The sequence below is a fragment of the Carcharodon carcharias genome, chromosome 18 (assembly GCF_017639515.1).
Source record: "Carcharodon carcharias isolate sCarCar2 chromosome 18, sCarCar2.pri, whole genome shotgun sequence".
Lineage (NCBI taxonomy): Eukaryota > Metazoa > Chordata > Chondrichthyes > Lamniformes > Lamnidae > Carcharodon > Carcharodon carcharias.
Genome location: NC_054484.1, coordinates 33,825,436 through 33,845,819, shown reverse-complemented (window position 1 = coordinate 33,845,819; position 20,384 = coordinate 33,825,436). Strand labels below are relative to the sequence as shown.

The 20,384-nt window shown below is 41.9% G+C and overlaps 1 protein-coding gene across 7 annotated transcripts in view; it reads left to right on the top strand.

Annotated features, from left to right (window-relative positions):
• Positions 1-20,384, top strand: part of traf3ip2l (TRAF3 interacting protein 2-like) — a 75,768-nt gene that overhangs the window by 32,857 nt on the left and 22,527 nt on the right. For 5 of the 7 annotated variants that reach the window (XM_041211744.1, XM_041211739.1, XM_041211741.1 and 2 more), the window contains one exon: positions 14,021-14,655. In XM_041211744.1, the coding sequence (XP_041067678.1) occupies positions 14,021-14,655 (635 nt within the window). Of the gene's footprint in view, positions 1-425; positions 465-14,020; positions 14,656-20,384 lie in introns of all 7 variants that reach the window. The other 2 variants (XM_041211746.1, XM_041211745.1) reach the window with 1 other exon arrangement.

Below are 20,384 nucleotides of genomic sequence, written 5' to 3'. Positions count from 1 at the left end.
CTCAAGAGTAAAGTCATAGTGCTGGGAAAGTGTAAAATTGGGGCAGATATGTCAGGATTAGAAATTTGCTTCTGTTTCAGAATAATGTCATTTGAATACATCACCTGAAGCACAACATAGCTAGAATACATTGCAAGCAGTAGCGACTCCTGAGCAACATGGACTCACCTTTTGAATATTGGGGTTTTGTTTGTCACCTCTGTCCTGTCACTACCTTGTAGCAAATGTCATTTACTAATTATAGTAAATGGATTATAGAAGATTCAAGAACTCTTCCTTTAATTGATGTGAATTATTCATGTAAATTATTTGAGCTGGAGATAACCAGAGTTCGTGTTTTCTTTTATGCTTTGGTTAACATCTGTAATTTGCGCACTGTATACTTTGCCCTGACATTCACAATAACTTGGTTTCTTGCTTTTCAGGAGTGACAAATGAGATCAAGATAAGTATTTTGAACAGAAGTATGTTTATGACCCATTACACATGTTTGTTTGGCAGCCCATGCATAACAACCTCATTCCGGGACACAACCTCTCTCTCTCTCTCTCTCTCTCTCTCTCTCTCTCGCTTCTAATGTTTAATTTCTACAAAACGTTAGGAATCTTGCATAAGTTATACACGGGACAAAATAGCCCATAACCTAAAATTGTATTTGCTTACATTTCAGCATATCCTCCCCTTAACAGGTAATGGTAAAACTGTCATCACCAGCTCAAATAATTTGCATGAATAATTCACATCAATTAGTTAAAGGAATTCCTGGAATCTTCTATAATCCATTTACTATAATGAGTAAATGAAGTTGGTTACAAGGTAGTAACAGGACAAGAGGTGACAAACAAAACTCCAATATTCAAGTGGTGAGTCCATGTTGCTCAGAAGTTGCTACTGTTTGCAATGTATCTTAACCCTTTCTGTTGCAGACAGTTTAAGCAGAAACGAGCTGTATTTTTGTTATCTTTCAGAATATTTTCTTACATGCAGTTTAGCTGAAGCTCAAAATCACAGCCACTTACGAGATAGAATCTTCAATTCTGACTGTAAGTTGAAGGTAGGCTTCCTGATCAGAACATAATCCTAGGCATGTGGGATGTGGAAATTATTTGACAAATATAACATTCAGTCTTTTTGAATTCTACTTAAGGCTAAATAAAGTTGTTACATGGGAGCCATTTTATTTTGTTTAAAATCTTTTTCCACATAGGTGTGTTTGGGTAATCTCACCCCATACCTTGATGCCAGAAGGCATCAAGGACCAGCATTCCCCTTCAATTTCCATCTACATGCAGCATCTCTCCAGTCACACAGCTTAGAACAGACACTTAGCAGAGCAGGACTCAATTCTACGTCTGTTCCCAGTAACTAGCAACATTCAATTGCACATACTTCAAAATTACCACTGTACAAAGATTTCCTTAGAATCTTTCAACTTTCTCAAGCCCTCACTCAGAGCTTACCTTGACTAATGTCTCCTGTTTTGAATTGCACATCCTGTCAACCTATAAGACTAAGGAAAGTTGACTCAACAGCTTTCACAAAGCTGACACCTTCCTGCTTAAAATATAGACATCACCACGAGGACACACAGATAAGAAATTAAGTGCCCCACCACCACCTTCACCAACTTTGAAAAAACACCCTTCCCACTCTCGCCTGCCTTCCACTGCCCAGCATATTATGGCAGTTAAGGTGGAGTAAGGTCCTTAATTGCTCCTTTATTGGGCAGTTAAGGGCGTCAATAAGCCTAAGGGTGGGTGGCCTAGTGGGCATCTTACCCACACCACCTCCCCCCCTCCTTGTATTATGGCAACCAGGTCAGGGGTGACTCTTCATACGGACTCGAAACATTAACTGTGTTCCTCTCCGCTGATGCTGTCAGACCTGCTGAGTTTTTCCAGCTATTTTTGTTTTTGTTTCAGATTTCCAGCATCCGCAGTATTTTGCTTTTATCTTAAATTCTAAGGGGGCTTGATAGGGTAGATGCTGAGAAAATGTTTCTCCCAGTGGGAGAAACTAGAACGAGAGGTATAATTTTGAAAATAAGAGGTCTCCCATTTTAAGACTGAGATGAGGAGGAATTTCTTTGGGAGTCGTTCACCTTTGGGATTCTTTTCCACAGGGAGTAGTAGAGCCTGGGTCATTGAATATATTCAAGGATGAGTTAGACAGATTTTTGATCTACAAGGGATTCAAGTGTTAGGGGAGGTGGCAGGAAAGTGGAATTTGTTGTCTTTCTGTCTTTACACCAGCTCGCCAATCTCTTTCTCTCTCTCTCAGAACTCATAAGCTATATGTAGGTTCAGTTTACTTGAAGATATAATACAGGATGTCTCAGCAGCCGATTCTATATTATAAAAACAAAAAACTGCGGATGCGGGAAATCCAAAACAAAAACAGAATTACCTGGAAAAACTCAGCAGGTCTGGCAGCATCGGCAGAGGAGTAAAGAGTTGACGTTTCGAGTCCTCATGACCCTTCAACAGAATGGCTTCAGCAACCATTACTCACAGGGACAGCACAGCTGCAATTCTTACACTACCAGCTGCTGGTTACATGCTGTTTATCCGCTCATCTGCATATTTCCTTGAAATGATATCACAGAATTAAGGCTACAATCAGGTCAACCATGTTCATATTGATTGATTGTCGTCTCGGGCCTGCTCTGCCAAATGGCCTTCCTATGATCTTAGCAACTCATTGTCAGGTACTTCTGATCCTAATTAAAAAAGCCTTTGCATTGTGCTTTATTTTATCTGTGGTGGGACCCAAGTGAATCCTCTGCTTGCGGACAGAAGCAAAACCAGTTGTGTAACAAATGCCTGGGTACAAAGTTTCATGTTTGTATCAGTTGTGCATGTGTATTCTGGGTAGGTTTGCCAACTCTGGTTAGAGGTATTTTCCTGGAAGTTTGAGCACTGTGTTCTGACTGACTGTCAAATCGCATGATGCATTATTGCATTTGGCTTATAAACATTGGTCCCCCATGGTTGAGTGTTTGTTTGCCTGTGGTTTTGCAGTAGCAGCTGTTATGCAAGAGTTTCATTGAGCCAGTTAGGTTGTCAATAATCAGAACTGAAACATTTAAAGGAGAGGTAATGGAAGATGAAGGGGAGATTGCATCCCTAGTTGAAGATGAGTTGCTTTAAATTGAATGGTTTACTAGGCCATTTCAGAGGGCAGTTTGAGTCAACCACATAGCTGTAAATTTGAGGTCACGTATGGGCCAGACAAGATAAGGATTTCAGATTTCTTTCATTAAAGGACACTAGTGAGCCAGATGGGTTTTTATGACAATCCAATAATTTCATGGCCTCCATTACTCAATAGCTTTTTATTCCAAGTTTATTTAATTAACCGCGTTTAAATTCTCCACCTGGGATTCAAAATGGAATTTGAACTTGTCTGCAGATCATTCGTCCAGGCCTCTGGATTACTAGTTCCTTAGCATAACCACCAAGCTCCTGTTTCCTAAACTGTGCCACTATCTAATAGTAACTCTGGTAACACTCAGGATTCCCCTTTATGACCAACAGTAATGCAATAACTCAGTAACGCCCCAATGTCCTTCATGACAGCTAGTTGTAGTCCTATAATTCATTGATATTCACCACAGCTATAATTACCCTGCACAGTTCAAGGTTTCCAGCTGATGTCACTTGAACAGGCACCATCTCTTTCCTTATCTCCTTGAAGTGAAGTTGTGTGTGAAGATGACAACACTACTTTGAGCCTTAGCCAGAGTCTTTCTGCACTTGAACATCACACAGCAAAACGAACCAGCAGCAATCAACCTGCAATAAACAGATTGCACAAAGGGCAGTGGACTCTGTTTAGGGCACATTGTCCTCAGTTCATCCCCAACATTTCTAATCCACTCGCTGAGCTTGGACTCAAATGTAAGTTTTCAGTGTGTTAGAAGTTACAGCATAGGTGGAGGCCATTTGGCCCCTAAGCATATGATGCTGAAGTAGCTCCATTTCCTTCAGATGCTATACTTTATATTCATCCTTTTCTAATACTTACCCCAGCCCCTCTTAAATGATGGGGTGGATGAAGAGAAAATGTTTCCACTTCTTGGCGAGGCCAGAATTAGGGGCCATAAATTAAGGTGGTCACTAATCTAATAAACATTTTATTCATTCATGGGATGTGGGCGTTGCTGGCTAGATCAGCATTTATTGCCCATCTCTAATTGCCCTTGAGAAGGTGGTGGTGAGCTGCTGCCTTGAACTGCTGCAGTCCATGTGGCGTAGGTACGCCCACAATGCTGTTAGGGAGTTCCTGGATTTTGACTCAGCGACAGTGAAGGAATGGCGATTGTAGATCCAAGTCAGGATGGTGAGTGGCTTGGAGGGAAACCTCAAGGTGATGGTGTTCCCATGCATCTGCTGCTCTTGCCCTTCCAGTTGGGAATAGTTGTGGGTTTGGAGGTGCTGTCTAAGGAGCCTTGCTGAGTTCTTGCAGTGCACCTTGTAGATGCTGCCACTGTGCATCGGTGGTGGAGGGAGTGAATGTTTCTGGACGGGGTGCTAATCAAGCGGGTGTTTTGTCCTGGATTGTGTCAAGCTTCGAGTGTTTTAATTTTTTAACATATGTATATACGGAACAAAACAAAATGTGTAAACAAAGTTCAAACAGATCCATTGCAGTGGCAGTACTAGTTCCGGTCCCCTCATTATTTCTGCTGCATGACAATATGTACACTCAACCTGTGAAGTTGATCACTATTAGAAGCAGAATGGTGCTGGCAAAGAGGAAGTGTGCAAATGCTCGCTCAGGTGAGATGCCAGTGAAATCTCCTTTGTTCTGAGGGTTGATCTGTATCTGCAAGCAAACTGTCAGCACGAAGCTGCACTCATCCAGGCAAGTGGAGTGAATTCTATCACACTCCTGACTTGTCCCTTGTAGAAGTGGGCAGGCTTTGGGGGGTCAGGAGGTGAGTTACTTGCCACAGCATTCCTAGCCTCTGACCTTCTCTTGTAGCCACACTATTTATATCGCTAGCCCAGTTCAGTTTCTACTCAGTGGTAACCCCCCAGGGTGTTGATTGTGGGGGGTTCAGCAATGGTAATAGCATTGAATGTCAAGGTTAGATGCGCTCTTGTTGGCGATGGTCATTGCCTGGCACTTGTATCGTGCGAATGTCACTTGTCAGCCCAAGTCTAGATATTATTCAGGTCTTGCTGCATTTTGAACATGGACTGCTTCAAGGGAAACTTCTTTATCCAGAGAATAGTTAAGATGTCAGTCTTGCAACCACCAGGTGTTTACGTTTAAGAACTTAGATAAGCACATGAAGGAGGAAGGAACAGGAGATGATGTTGAAAGAGTTGGGGGAAGTATTGTGGGAGAAAATTGGTGTGGAACATAAACACTAGTGTGGATCAGTTGGCCCAAATGACCTGTTTCTGTGTTGTAAATACTTTGATCTCGTCTCTACCTCAATATCTCATTGTGGTGAAGCATTCCACAGTATAACAGCCGTCAGTTCAAAAATCTTGGTTTTCTTTTGGTTCATCTAATGAGAATCCTGGGTTACATTCTCTTTCCCAATCCCCAGTCTGTACTTTTAGTCATTGGTTAAACAATGTTATATGATTAGAAAGCTTTTGCACCGGTCTTGTGTGAATGGAACTTAGAGTTCAGAGATTAATATTAAAACGTAATGGGTTTACTTTGAAGTTTTGGATTACTGATGTTTTTGTTTGCTTGCTTTCCCTGTCGTATGCATATTTAGAGCAATATGTAAACTTTGCAATTTTTAAGGGTAATAGGGTTGACGTGCTAAGGTTTGTCCAGTTTTTTCGCTGACTTTTTTAAAGAAAATGAAAATTTAACTTGTGTATGTGATGTGCAACTGAGACAATGAGCATTTGCGGGGAATGCGCATTTATGTTAAATCTGAGGGTGACTGGGAGATTGGTTGCTGTTTATTACAGACTTTTCCACTCCTTTTGCTTTAAGGGATTGGCATATGTGATGAAAATAATCAAAGTTTCCATAAATTGCAACAACAAAAATTGCCCTTGAAATACAGGACAGAATGCGAACTTTGGATTCCATAGATATGTCGTAACCTACTTATGTTATCCTTTGAGCTCCTTCGGTTTTGTTACTGTTTGATGCACCATGGTAAAATTAATTGCACTGGCATGTAGCCATCAGCATATGTTGACGCCTGCACACTTCTTTCCATTTTTTTTCTTACATAGAACTGAGAAGAACAGCTTGAATACCTAACAAATCTTCTAAATGGATATGCTGCTCTTTTTTTTGAACAGCAACTCACATTTGCAGATTAAGCAGACACTGTTTAAAACATTTGTGTTAGTCACTTGATATGTGGCCTCCCACATAGTTAGAATTTAATGTTTTTATTCAAGGGATGTGGGCTTTGCTGGCTAGACCAACACTTATTGCCTATCCCTAATTGCCCTTGAGAAGGTGGTGGTGAGCTGCCTTCTTGAACCATTGCCGTCCATGTGTTGCTGATGGGGAGGGTGTTCCAGGATTTTGACCCAGCGTCAGAAGGAACGGTGAAAAATTTCCAAGTAAAGATGGTGAATGACTTGGAGGGTGAACTTCCAGTTGATGGTGTTCCCATGTGTCTGCTGCCCTTGTCCTTCTTAGATGGTAGTGGTTGTGTTTTGGAAGGTGCTGTCTAAGGAGCTTTGAAGCATTAGGCTGCTGCTTGCTGTCAGTGATTTGAACATGCTGAAGCAAAGAGCTGCTCAACTTTAATGCCAGCTGTTAGCTCATTAAAACCAAAATGGACCTAAGCAAAGTCAAAATGTCATCTGTGACTGAGCAAATCCTTTATCTGTGCAGTCTTTGATGTGGTTGACTCTTTGCTATTCTCTAATAACACTCCTCCATTGTTCAGCTCAAGGGACTGTCCTTCCTTGGTTTCACCTCCTCTTTTCCCCTTACCAAGTGTAGCTAAGGAATCGCCAGTGTTGGTTTCTTTTCGCACATTGACACCACTACATCTGGATTACTGTGAGGATCTATACTTGGGCTCTTTCGTCTTGTCTTCTACATGCTGCCCCTTGGCAATATAATCACTGACATGGGGTCAGCTTCCACAGTAATGATGCCCAGTTACTCCTCTGAACTTTTCCACTGATTGTGTTGTCAGATTGTTTGTCAGATATCTAGCCTTAGTTGGGCATAGTAGCCTTCTGCTAAATATTCAGGAAGACCAAAGCCATTGTCATAGACATAAAGGCCTACAGCACAGAAAAAGGTCCTTTGGTTCATCGAATCTCTGCCGGTCAAACAAGTAACTAACTATTCTAGTCCCATTTTTCAGCACTAGACCATAGTCTTGTATGCCATGGCATTGCAACTGCACATCCAAATGCTATTTAAATGTTATGAGGGCTTGTGCCTCTACTACCCTTTCAGACAGTGAGTTCCAGATTCCCACCACCATCTGGGTGAAAAAATTCTTCCTCACATCCCCTCTAAGCCTCTTGCCCCTTACCTTAAATCTATGCCCCCTGGTTATTGACCCCTCCATCAAGGGTAAAGGTTCCTTCCTGTCTACTCGATCTATGCCCCTCATAATTTTATAAACCTCAATCATGTCACCCTTCAATCTCCTCTGCTCCAGGGAAAATAACCCCTACCAAATCTCTCCTCAAACTAAAACTCTCCAGCCCAGTCAACATCCTGGTAAATCTCCTCTGCACTCTCTTTAGTGCAATCACATCCTTCCTATAATGCATATTCCAGAACTGCACGCAATACTCTAGCTGTGGCTTAACCAGCGTTGTTCCAACATAACCTCCCTGCTCTTATATTCTATGCCTTGGCTAATAAAGGCATCCCATATGCCACCTTAATCATCTTATCTACCTGTCCCGCTACCTTAAGGGATGAGTGGACATACACACGAAGGTCCCTCTGATCCTCGTTACTTCCCAGGATCCTGCCATTCATCGTGTATTCCTAATGCTTTGTTTGTCCTGCCCAAGTGCATCACTTCACACTTAGCTGGATTAAATTCCATTTGCCACTGATCAGCCCATCTGACTAGCCCGTCTATATCCTCCTGTAATCTAAGGCTATTCTCCTCACTATTTACCACCCCACCGATTTTCGTGTCACCCATGAACTTACTGATCAACCCTCCTACATTCAAGTCTAAATTGTTTTTATATACCACAAACAGCAAGGGACCCAACTGGACACAGGTATCCAGTCACAAAAACACCCCTCAACCATCACTCTCTGCGTCCTGCCACTCAGCCAATTCTGGATCTAATTTGCCAAATTGTCTTTGATCCCATGGGCTCTTACCTTCGATTTCAGTCTCCCATGCGGAACCTTATCAAAAGCCTTGCTGAAGTCCAAGTAGACTACTTCAAATGCATTGCCCTCATCTACACACCTGGTCACCTCTTCGAAAACTTCAAATTGGTCAGACATGACCTCCCCTTAACAAAACCATGCTGACTGTCCTTGATTAATCCCTGTCTCCCCAAGTGTAGATTAATTCTGTCCCTCAGAATTACTTCCAATAGTTTCCCCACCACTGAGGTAAGACTGACTGGCCTGTTGTTCCCAGGTTTATCCCTTCCTCCCTTCTTACTACCAAAATGTACTACCTCATATTTGTGTTGATTGTCATTAGCCAATTATTGCCCAATCTGTAAGTTTATTAATTACCTTTTGTAATTTTTTTTTCATTATTCCTTCGCCGAATGTGGGCTTCGTTGACTGTGCCAGCATTTAATGCCTGGTGCTGCTCCTGGCATGCCCCCCTGCACTCTTCTTTGAACCAGGGTTGACCCTGTGGCTTGATGGTAATGGTAGAGTGGGGGATTTACCAGGTCATGAGGTAACAGATTGTGTTCAAGTACAATTCTGCTGCGGCAGATGGTCCACAGCACCTCATGGATGCCCAGTCTTGTTGCTAGATCCGTTTGAAACCTATCCCATTTAGCATGGTAGTGCCACACAACACGATGGAGGATAATCCTCACTATGAAGGCAGGACTTCATCTCCACAACAGCTGTGTGATGGTCACTCCTACCGATACTGTCATGGACACATGCATCTGCGGCAGGCAGGTTGGTGAGAATGAGGTCAAGTATGTTTTTCCCTCTTCCCTCTTACCACCTGACGCAGACTCGGTCTAGCAGCTATGTCCTTTTAGGACTTGGCCAATTCGGACAGTAGTGGTGCTACCAAGCCACTCTTGGCGGACATTCAAATACCCCACCCAGAGTACATCCTGCTCCCTTGCTGCTTCCTCCAAGTGATGTTCGACATGTAGGAACACTGAAGGAGGGTGGTACGTGGTAATCAGCAGGAGGTTTCCTTGTCCATGTTTGACCTGATGGCATAAGACATCATGGGGCCTGGATTCAATGTTGAGGACTTCCAGGGCAACTCCCTCCCGACTGTGTGCCACTGTGCCACCACTGGTGGTGTCTGGGACATTATCTGTAAAGTATGACTCTGTAAGGATGACTATGTCAGACTGTTGCTTAACTATTCTGTGAGACAGCTCTCCCAATTTTGGCACTAGCCCCCAGATGTTAGTATGGAGGACTTTGCAGGGTCGACAGGGCTGAGATTGCCGTTATTGTTTCTGGTGCCTAGATTGATGCTGGATGGTCCATCCTGTTTTGTTCTTTTTTTCGAGACTTTGTAGTGGTTTGATACAGCTGAGTGATTTGCTAGGCCGCTTCAGAGGGCATTTAAGAGTCAACCACATTGCTGTCGGCCTGGAGTCACATGTAGGACAGACCAGGTAAGGACAGCAGATGTCCTTTCCTCAAGGAAGGAAATTAAAGGACATTAGTGAACTAGAAGGGTTTTCACAACAATCAACAGGAGTTTCATGGTGATCATTAGACTTTTTTTAATTTACCCTGGGTCTTTGGATTGCTAGTCCAGTGACAATACCACTATGCCAGCATGCCCCCCCCCCACCCTAAATTTGTTCTACGTGCCCTCTGTATTGAGTGGCCCAACTCACACCACCACCACCATTGCCCCCCCCCCCCCCCCCCCCCCCCCCCAACAAAACCCAGAATTTGGTGGAAGAGAATTTCATGAGTTATGCACTTCCTGGTCAGGGTGGAAGAGTAAATATTCTGTGGTGATGCTTTTGGATATTGAGGTGGCTGGCTACAGAGTTGGGCCATGCAAAAGAGGTTATTGTACAGTCAGGTCAGGAATAAATGGGGTGCTTTGTTTGGCCAGAAGTAAAGACAGGAACTGAGTCAGGTCAAGCTGCAGGGCCTGGGTCTGAAGGCCAGTATATTCACAGCAACAAAACAAAGTGAACCATCAACCTCAAGTTCTGGGTGTGATTAGAACATGAAACTGAAGAAGTTAACATAGGCCAATCAGAGTCGAAAGAAAAATATGTAGTTTTATTGGCATTTGTACAATATAGAACAAAATTCTTCAGTTTCTTTTAATTGTGCTGAGGAGAAAGGGGTAAAGAATATAGTGATTTGCTCGTAACCAAGTACCTTTAATACCTAGCAGCATTATAGAATGCAAATTGATTCAAAATAGTTTTAAATAAGGGGTTTTTAGAACTAGTAGCATCACAGTAAATAGAAGCAAGTTAGAACATGTCAAACAATTCAGCTATCTGGGAAGCACAGTAATATCTGATATCAAAAGCAGTACTGAAATCCAAAAAAAAAATTGGACAAATCAAGGTGTTTTACAAAATTGAACAATATTTCACCAAATGTCAGCTTTAATCTTGAAATTGGAATCAGTGTACTGAAATGTTATGTCTGGTAAGTAATGAATTATGGATGTGAAGCTTGGAGCATTGGGAAAGAGGAAGAAATGAAAGTCCGCAACATTGAAGTGTGCTTAAGGGCAAGTTGGCTGGAGAAAAGAACTGATGAAGTACTGAATGAGATCGGAAGAACAAGAGAACTGTAATAACAAAAGAAGGCAACGTTCTTTGGGCATGTTATCTGTGGAGAAGGGTTGGAGTGCCTAATCGCCATTGGAAGGATTAATGGAAGAAGAGCAACAGACCAACAACAAAGGAAGTAGCTGGATAACACTTAAAGTCTAACTTAAGAAGAACTCCCTAAAGTGAGAGGTCATCTTCTATTGCTATTATCAAAGTTTGGATGACCATGGTCATCTTTGCAACTTGGCATGGCACTAGATGATGACAACGATCTAGAACTGTTCTAAGAATATTTAATATTGATTCATCTTGTTAAGAACATAAAAAGGAGCAGTGTTGACCATATGACCTGTTGAGCCTGCATTCAATACAATCATGGCAGATCTTTGGCTTCAACTCCACTTTCCTGCCACTCCTCATATTCCTTGGTTCCTTGGGAGACCCACAAATCTCTCTATCCAGGCCTTAAAATATTCAACAATGAAGCATTCACAACCTTCTGAGGTAGATGATTTCCAAAGACGACTAACCTTTTGAGAAAATAAATTTCTTGTGATCTGTCCTAAGCAGTAGTACTTTTAGGCTTTTAATATATATGTTACTAGATGTTGATAAAATGTTTCCACTACAATTATTTCTTAATTTATCCTGATATTGTTCCTCCATGTTCTAGATTCCACATCTATAATGCATACCTCCTAAGTACAAATTGTTGTTCAATAATGGCTATGAGCCTTTTTGAGTTGTCACTAAACAACAGTAGAATGATAGACAGAGGATTTGCCAGTGCAGAAACTGACATCAAATGAATGTATACCACCAAACATTGTTGTTATTTATGATTACTGCACACTTCATTGGACAACTGAATTTTTATTTGTTCATGGGATGAGAGTTACTGGCAAGGCCAGCATGTATTGCCAATCCCTAATTGCCCTTGAAGGTGTTGGTCACCTGCCATATAATAGTACATCCATAGTGCTTATTTGGTGGGAGTTCCAGGATTCTGACTCGGTGATAATGAAGGAATGGTGATGTTATTCCAAGTCAGGTTGGTATGTAGCTGGAAGGGGAACTTGCAGGTGACAGTGTTCCTGTGTGTCTGCTGCCCTTGTTCATCTGTTTGGTAGAGGTTGTGGATTTGAAAGGTGCTGTTGAAGGAGCCTTGGCGAGTTGCTGCAGTGCATCTTGTAAATGTTGCCTTGTTGCCACTGAGGACGTCTTGTGGCTCATAGTTAGCGCCCCTGCCTTTTGAGTCAGAAGCTCCCTGTTCAAGTCCTCCTTCAAGACTTGTTGAATCATACCTTCTGTAGTCAACAAGTCTACTGACCTTGCAACACTTCCACATTATTCCCCAAAGGGGGAAAAAATGCGCATAAAGATACGAAACAAACAAACTGCTGCCACTGTGTGGTGATGGATGGGATGCTGATTAAATGGGCTGCTTTGTCATGAATGCAGTCAAGCTTCTTGAGTGTTGTTGGAGTTGCATTCATCCAGGCAAGTGGGGAATACTCCTGACTTGCGCCTAGATGGTGGATAGGCTTTGGGGAGTCAGGAGGTGAGCTATGCTCTACAGAATTCCCAACTTCTGACCTGCCCTTGTAGCCACAGTACTTTCATGTCCTTGCTCTTGGACGCTATGCTACTCTCATCCCTATCCTAGTCACCATCACTCCTCTCCTCTGCCTTCCTTTTCTCCTGCCACCATTCCAGGTTTGAACTCCAAGGCATTCAAGAGGGAATTGGATGGTTATCTGAAAAGGAAGCATGAGCTGGATGATGGGGAGAGGGCAGGGTAATGGCACTAGGTGAATTGCTTATGGTGATGCATGCACGATGGGATGAATGGCCTCCTGTGGCATGACAATTGAGGTTGTATGATTCTTTGATTACTCTTGAGTATTGTCTGTCTCTTATTAACAAAAGTACTGATTTGAAATATCCCTTCTTACGGGGAGCAACCAAACTGTTCCATCCACCCCTCTTTCTAATCTCGCTCATCATTCCCCCCCAGCATGCTCAGTGGAGCCGACTTCGCCACCCTATCCACCTCTTCTGAAATGGACTCTGCTAATGTGCCAGCAAACGTGCTGCTCCAGAATGTTCCATTCACCTATGAATAAGGCACGGTCTTATTGGGGATGATGGCTTTGGGTGATGATACGTTGCCCCTTACTAAATCCGCCTTGCGGTGCTGCACTTTGTCAATTCTGAGGTGCTGCTTGTGTGGCTCCAACACCAAATCACAATTTGATTTCTTCCCTCGACTTCTCTGGTACTTTCTCCTCCTTCAGGCAGCTCACTTTGTTGCACTTCTTCACTTAAATATCCTTTAAATTCCTCAATGTCTATCACTGTACCAAGCTCAACAGCTCTGAATTTCTCACTCATTTGTTTCCCTCAGCACTGACTGACTTCTCATGCCTGGTGATTTTAATTCTTCATTTTGATTACCTTTAACTTTTCATCTCGTTTGTGGCTACCCTGCAACCTTGTGATCTTGCTACAGACAAGCCTGTTTCTGACCACTTTTATCCTTCACCACCTACACCTCTTGATGTTCTTCAACCCCATCCCCTTGTGTGTGTGTGTGTGTGTGGGGGGGGGGGGGGGACGTGGTTAGGGAGGATGGTGGATCTCTCTCTTGCTCACTTACAACTGCTGGGAAATCAGTGCATCCATCCATAGTAATCCTGGTCTAACTTTCTCTGGGGATCTGGACAAGTTATAAAAACTCTCCTGAGGCAACCTTTCTGACTTTTTTTTTATCATTATTACACTGATTAGTGCTTACCTCAACTGTTCACTCATTCGTCTGAAGTTACAATTAGGCTGTCCTGTACACTCTTGTTTCTTCTCCATTCATCTCAGCATATTGAAATCGCATACTCTTTTGAATTCCAAGAGGGGGAAAAAAAATGTTTAACTGTCTCTCTTCATCTTTCTCTTCCATAAGTCTTCAGGCTTTTAACACCCAGATTTGGCATCACTTCATTCTTTTCCTTTCTGCATTATAGAATTTAGCTCTTAATCCAAATTTTGCTAATAAGAAACAACATTTTAACAGTATGTGGATGAGCTGCACTATAATGTTGTTTTTTTAATGCCCGCAGGTATATAAATCCTTCGCAAGCACATGCTAAATCATCAAAAAACAGACCAGAGGAAAATGATGAAACAGATAGTGAAAGCTCTCTTTTGAAGTCACAGATCAAATCGTTTGAATTTGCATCCAGTCCGGTGCCACGGAATTTCTGCTCTAGTGATGGAGAGTTCTCAAATTATTCTGGACAGTTCTCACAGCTCCCACCGCATTCTGGAGAAAGTTTAACCAAAGATACTAACAGTTTCCAGGTGGCGGCTGCTGCTGCTACTGCAGTCCATCATATGAATAACCAATATAGCTCCCCTGCAGGACATGTTGAAAATTGGCATGTTCCTTACACTCCCAAGTGCGGGGAGTGTTATACTTTGGAATCTACTAGCAACTGGTTGTCAAATACCGGCATGCCTGATTTATCGTGGAATCGGAGCTTTGGACCACCCTCATCAGTCTCGTCACAAGGCACCCTTGGACTGTCACACCTCGAGCCTGGGTTTCCTTTGCAGTCTTATCCATATCAGCCACCTGGTCCTTTTCTGCCACAAAACCCTTGTCGACCTAGGGTTTCTGTATACGTTCCAGAACCTGGCCACTTTCCTCCCATGCGCCCTGGTAGAGCCGACCACAGCCCTTATGGGACACCAGGTTAACTAATGCTTTTAAAGTTCTCTCCAATGTGTTGAGGCTGAGGGGTTAGAGTTGCATCTTTTCTTTAATATTTTAGCACTAAAGGAAGGGGGTTTATCTTTATTACTATAAAAAATTATTTTACTAGTCACAAGACCATGGCAGAACCACAATAACTGAGTGGAAGTAAGCTATAGAAACTGGAGTCTCATACCAATGCACAACAGATAATTCAAGTATTTTTATAATTTTAAAAATGCTGCCTTCAACCATATTAAGTATTTGACTCCCAACATATTTATTTAGCATCTTTCATTTTCAGAACATCTTAAAGCACTTCACAATGAATTGGGTATTTTTGAAGTGTAGTTACTGTTTGTAGTCGACCACAGTAGCCAATTTGTGCATAACATGTTTCCACAAACAGCAATAAGATAAATGATTAGATAATCTGTTTTGTTAGTCAGGCTATGAGAAGAACCCCCTGTTACTACTACTTTTACGCACACTTCTGTAGACAGACAGGACCTTGGTTTAATTTAATGCCCCATCTGAAAGACCGCACTTCAATAATGTGACATTCCTTGATTGCACCATTGAAGCATCAATTTATAATACATTCTTCAGCTGTTTCTTGGGCCAGTGACCTAAGACTCCAAGGTAGGAATATTGCTACTGACCCAAACTGTTCACTTAAGTCTTTGTTCATCCACAAGTTTTTCCCTTTCTATTGAATTTATGTGCTCATTCCTTGCTTTACTTCAAAAATGCATAAACTTGCATTTACCTACATGAAGCTGCAATTGACTCCCTGAACATCATTCCTGTTTTTTTAAAGTTCTTCAATGCTCCTCACTGTTTGCTAAAGCATTTACTTCTTCTTGTTGACATTTCAGAATTATGTTCTCTAAATGAAAGGACAAATCCGAGAATAAAAGCGAACCCATCACTGAAACCTAGGCAATAGCACTTCTAACCCAAGCAATACTCTCATTCTGTTTCTTGTTTCTCAGCCAATGTTCTATCCAAGCTGTTACAATTCCTCTTGTGCCAACCATCTAAGCTTTCTGGCATGCCTTGGCTTATCAAACACCTGTATGTATCATTGACTAAATTACCTTTCTATTCAGTTGTTGTTTTCAGAAGCTCTTATTTAAAATCTACCTTTAAGAAATCCAGACTAGCTGTTGTTATAAAGTATTTATAGCACACAAAGGCCATATGACCCAACAGATCCATGCTAATGTTCCACAGGAGCCTCGTCCCACCCCACTTTGTCTTATTCCATCAGCACATCCTTCTATTCTTTTCCCCTTCGTGTGCTAATCTAGCTTTCCCTTAATGCATCAATGCTTATCATCTCAGTATGCATATGAACATAAGGATTAGGAACAGGAGTAGGCCACTCGGCCTCTCACGCTTGCTCCATCATTCAAAAGGTCATGGCTGATCTAATTTTAACCTTAACCTCACATTCCTGCCTGGCTTGTAAATTGACTAACTCACCTGTGGTTAACTGGTTTGCCTTGCTCCTCTTAGCAGTTATTTACATATTTTCTAATTTGCTAACTGTTTTTGGGGGTGAGCAGCTTTTGACATTTTACTAAATATACATTTATCTCTGCATCCAAGCATTTTGTATTTTTTTTTACATGGGATGTGGGCATTGCTGGCAAGGCCAGCATTTGTTGCCCATCCCTAATTGTCCTTGAAATGAGTGGCTTGCTAGGCCATTTCAGAGGGCAGTTAAGAGTCAACCACATTGCTGTGCGTCCGGAGTCACATGTAGGCCAGACTGGTAAAGATGGCAGGTTTCCTTCCCTAAAGGATATTAGTGAACCAGATGGGTTTTTATAAAAATCATCGTTTCAAGGTCATCATTATTGGGTCTGGCTTTCAATTCCAGATTTCTTAATTGAAATTAAATCCCACTAGCTGCCATAGGATCTCATGACCCCAGAGCATTTGCCTGGGCCTCTGGATTACGAGTCCAGAGACATTACCACTGCACCATTATCTCCCCCTGGGCTGCTTATTTGTGCAAACTGAAGACTTAGTGGACACATGTAAAGTTTAAATACTTTTTTTCCTATTAATTAGCTTACTGCAAGTTCTTGATACCAACATCATATTCATAAATAAATATAACAACAAGCTTCAAGGTTGCAAGGTTTAAGTAGAACAAACCAGTAAATAAGGAACACGAGCCTAAATATATTGGTGTGTTGGGTCTTTGGGGTTTATAATGCTTAGCCTCATACTTGCCCATATTAAACTCCATTTGCCATAGTTTTTCCCATCCAATTGACCTGCCTATATTAGAACAAAAGTAGACCATTCAGACCCTCGAACCTGTTCTGCCATTCAATTAGAATTCAATGACTAATCTATATCTCATCTCCCTCTCCCACCTTTGTTCCATAACCCTAATGCTATGCCTTGCAAAAATCTATTAATCTCAATTTTTCAGTTGATCTAGCTTTAACAGCCTTTTTTTGGGCAGGCGAGGAATGAGGGGAGAGGAGGGAGAAGGATTTCCACTAACCTTTTGTGTGAAGAATTTCTTTCTGATGTTGCTTTCGTTTTGTTCTGACCACCCCCCCCCCCCCCCCATAAAGGAAATTGTTTCCATATCTACCCTATTGGTTAGATGACCTGTTAATCTTGTATATTCCAGGGAAAAAAGCCAAGTCTATGTAACCTATCCTCATACTTAAAGCCTTTTAGCCCTGGTTTCATTCCAGCTTCACTCTGCTGAATCTGTGGTGAACCCTTTCAAATGTCAACATATTCTTCCTGTGATATGATGTACCTGGAACTGGATGCGGTAGTCCAAATGGGGTCTAAGCAGGGCCTTGTATAGCTGGAGCACAACTTCCATCCCTTTTGTATTCCAGCTCCTTTGAGATGAAGGCCAAGTCTTTATGAATAATATTTTGTATCTGTTCACTATTCCTTTGCAAATTCCTGTTCCTACATGCACTATTTACTGTCCCTGCTAATTAAGTATTATCTGCAGTCTTGGATCTACAACTCTCTGTTCTTTCATCCAAGTTAATGATAAATATGTTGAAAAGTTTAGGCACTGGAGCAGATTCCTGGGGAATACTACTGGTCACATTCTACCAACCTTCGTACATATACATTCTTTCTTCCCACTCTTCCATCCCAAATGATTAGAAATCCAAGAGAAAGGCGGCTTCAATCTCTGTGCGATATTTCTGCTGATAATTTCTTGAATAACTTCTTGAAGTCTATATAGGTAACACCCATAGACACCACATTGTCTGCCTTATTAATGACCACCTCAAGAAAAACTAGATTAGTAAGATGAGACTTGCTTTTAACAAAGCTTGTTGCACTTTCTAATAGTCTTTCATTTGTTTGAGCACTGTTATGCTGTCCTTAGTGACGTTCTGGTAGCTTCCCCATAATCGACATTAAACAGATGGGCCTAAACATAGAAACTAGGAGCAGGCCATTGAACCCTTTGAGCCTGCTCCGCCATTCATTATGATCATGGCTGATCCTCTATCTCAAAACAATACTCTTGCTCTCTCCCCATACTCCTTGACACCTTTAGAGTCCAGAAACCTATCTATTTCCTCCTTTAAATATACTCAGTGACTTGGCCTCCACAGCCTTCTGTGGTAGAGAATTACATAGGTTTATCACCCTCTGAGTGAAGATGCTTCTCCTCATCCTGAGACTGAGACCCTTTTGTTCTAGACCGTAGCAGCAACCACCACTAACCCCCCCACCCCACACACACACACACACACACACACACACCCCGCCCCGCCCCGGCCAGAGGAAACATCATCTTGCATCCAGTATGTCCATCCCTGTCAGGATTTTATATGTTTCAATGAGATCCCCTCTCATTCTTCTAACTCCAGTGAATACAGGCCTAATCGGCCCAATCTCTCCTCATACAACAATCCTGCCATCCCAGGAATCAGTCTGGTGAACAGTCGCTGCACTCCCTCTGTGGGAGTATATGGAAAGTATATCCTTTCTTAGGTAAGGAGACCAAAACTGCGCACACTACCTCCAGGTGTGGTCTCACCAAGACCCTGTATAGCTGCAGTAAGACATCCTTGCTCCTGTACTCAAGTCCTCTCGCAATAAAGGCCAACATACCATTTGCTGTCTAACTGCTTGCTGCACTTGCATGCTTGCTTTCTGTGATTGATGTACAAGGACACCCAGGTCCCTTTGTACATCAACATTTCCCAATCTGTCACCATTTAAATAATACTATGCCATTCTGGTTTTCCTACCAAAGTGGATAACTTCACACTTACCACATAATACTGCATCTGCCATGTATTTGCCCACTCACTCAACCTGTCTAAATTGCCTTGAAGCCTCTTAACAGCCTCTTCACTGCTCACGTTCCCACCAAGTTTCGTGTCATCAGCAAATTTGGAAATATTACATATGGTTCCCTCATCCCTGCGGTACCTCACTAGTCACCGACTGCCACTTTGAAAAAAACCCATTTATACCTACTCTTTCTTCTGTCTGCTAACCAATTCTCAATCCATGCCAAAATGTTACCCCAATCCCATGTGCTTTAATTTTACACACTAACCTCTTATGTGGGACTTTATCAAAAGTTTTCTGAAAATCCAAATACACCACATCCACTGGTTCTCCCTTATCCTGCTAATTATGTCCTCAAAAAAACTCCAGTAAGTTTGTCAAGCACAATTTCCCTTTCATAAACCCGTGTTGACTTTGTCTAATCCCGTTGATGTTTCTAAGTGTGCTTTTATCACATCCTTTATAAGAGGCTCTAGCATTTTCCCTACTACTAATGTTAGGCTAACCAGTCTGTAATTTGCTGTTTTCTCCCTCCTTTTTTAAATAGTGGGGTTACATTTGCCACCCTCCAGCCTGCCAGGACTGTTCTTCTGAAATTCGGTAGATTCAAATGACAACCAATGCATCCACTACTTCCATGGCCACCTCCTTTAGTACCCTGGGATATAGATTATCAGGTGCTGGGGATTTACTGGCTTTCAGTCCCTTTAATTTCTCCAGCACTATTGTTTTAGCAATTTCCTTCAAATTCTCCACCTCACTAGACTCTTAGATCCCTCATATTTCTGTGAAATTATTTGTCTTAGTCTGTGAAGACAGAACTAAAGTAGTTATCTAATTGTTCTGCCACTTTCTTGTTCCCTATTATAAATTCTCCCGTTTTCAGACAGTGAGGGATCTACATTTATCTTCACCTAATCTTTTTCTTTTTATATACTTATAGAAGCCTTTACAGTCCATCTTTATGTTCCTTGCAAGATTATTCTCAGTCTATTTTTCCCCTGTTAATCAATCTCTTGGTCTTCCTTTGCTGAATTCTAAACTGCTCCCAATCCTTGGACCCAGTTTTTCTCTCTCTGCTTTCTTGAATAATGGAATGACATTAGCAGTCAGTCCAGTGGTACAATTTCTTAATTAAGAGAACTTTGCAAGATTAATATTTCTCAATTTCCTCGTTAATATTTCTCACCCACTTTTAGGTCCTGGTCGATTCATCAATGCTAAATCCCATTATTTTCTTCACCTTTTTAGAATACGCTATGATTATTAGTTTTGTTTCTATTAGGAACAATTACTGGTATATTGTCCACTCATCTACTGATACAAAGCACTCATAAAGTTATATAGTAGTACAGTACAGACATTGTTCAGCCCATCTAGTCTGTGCCAGCTCTTTCAAACAAAAATCTGGTTGATCC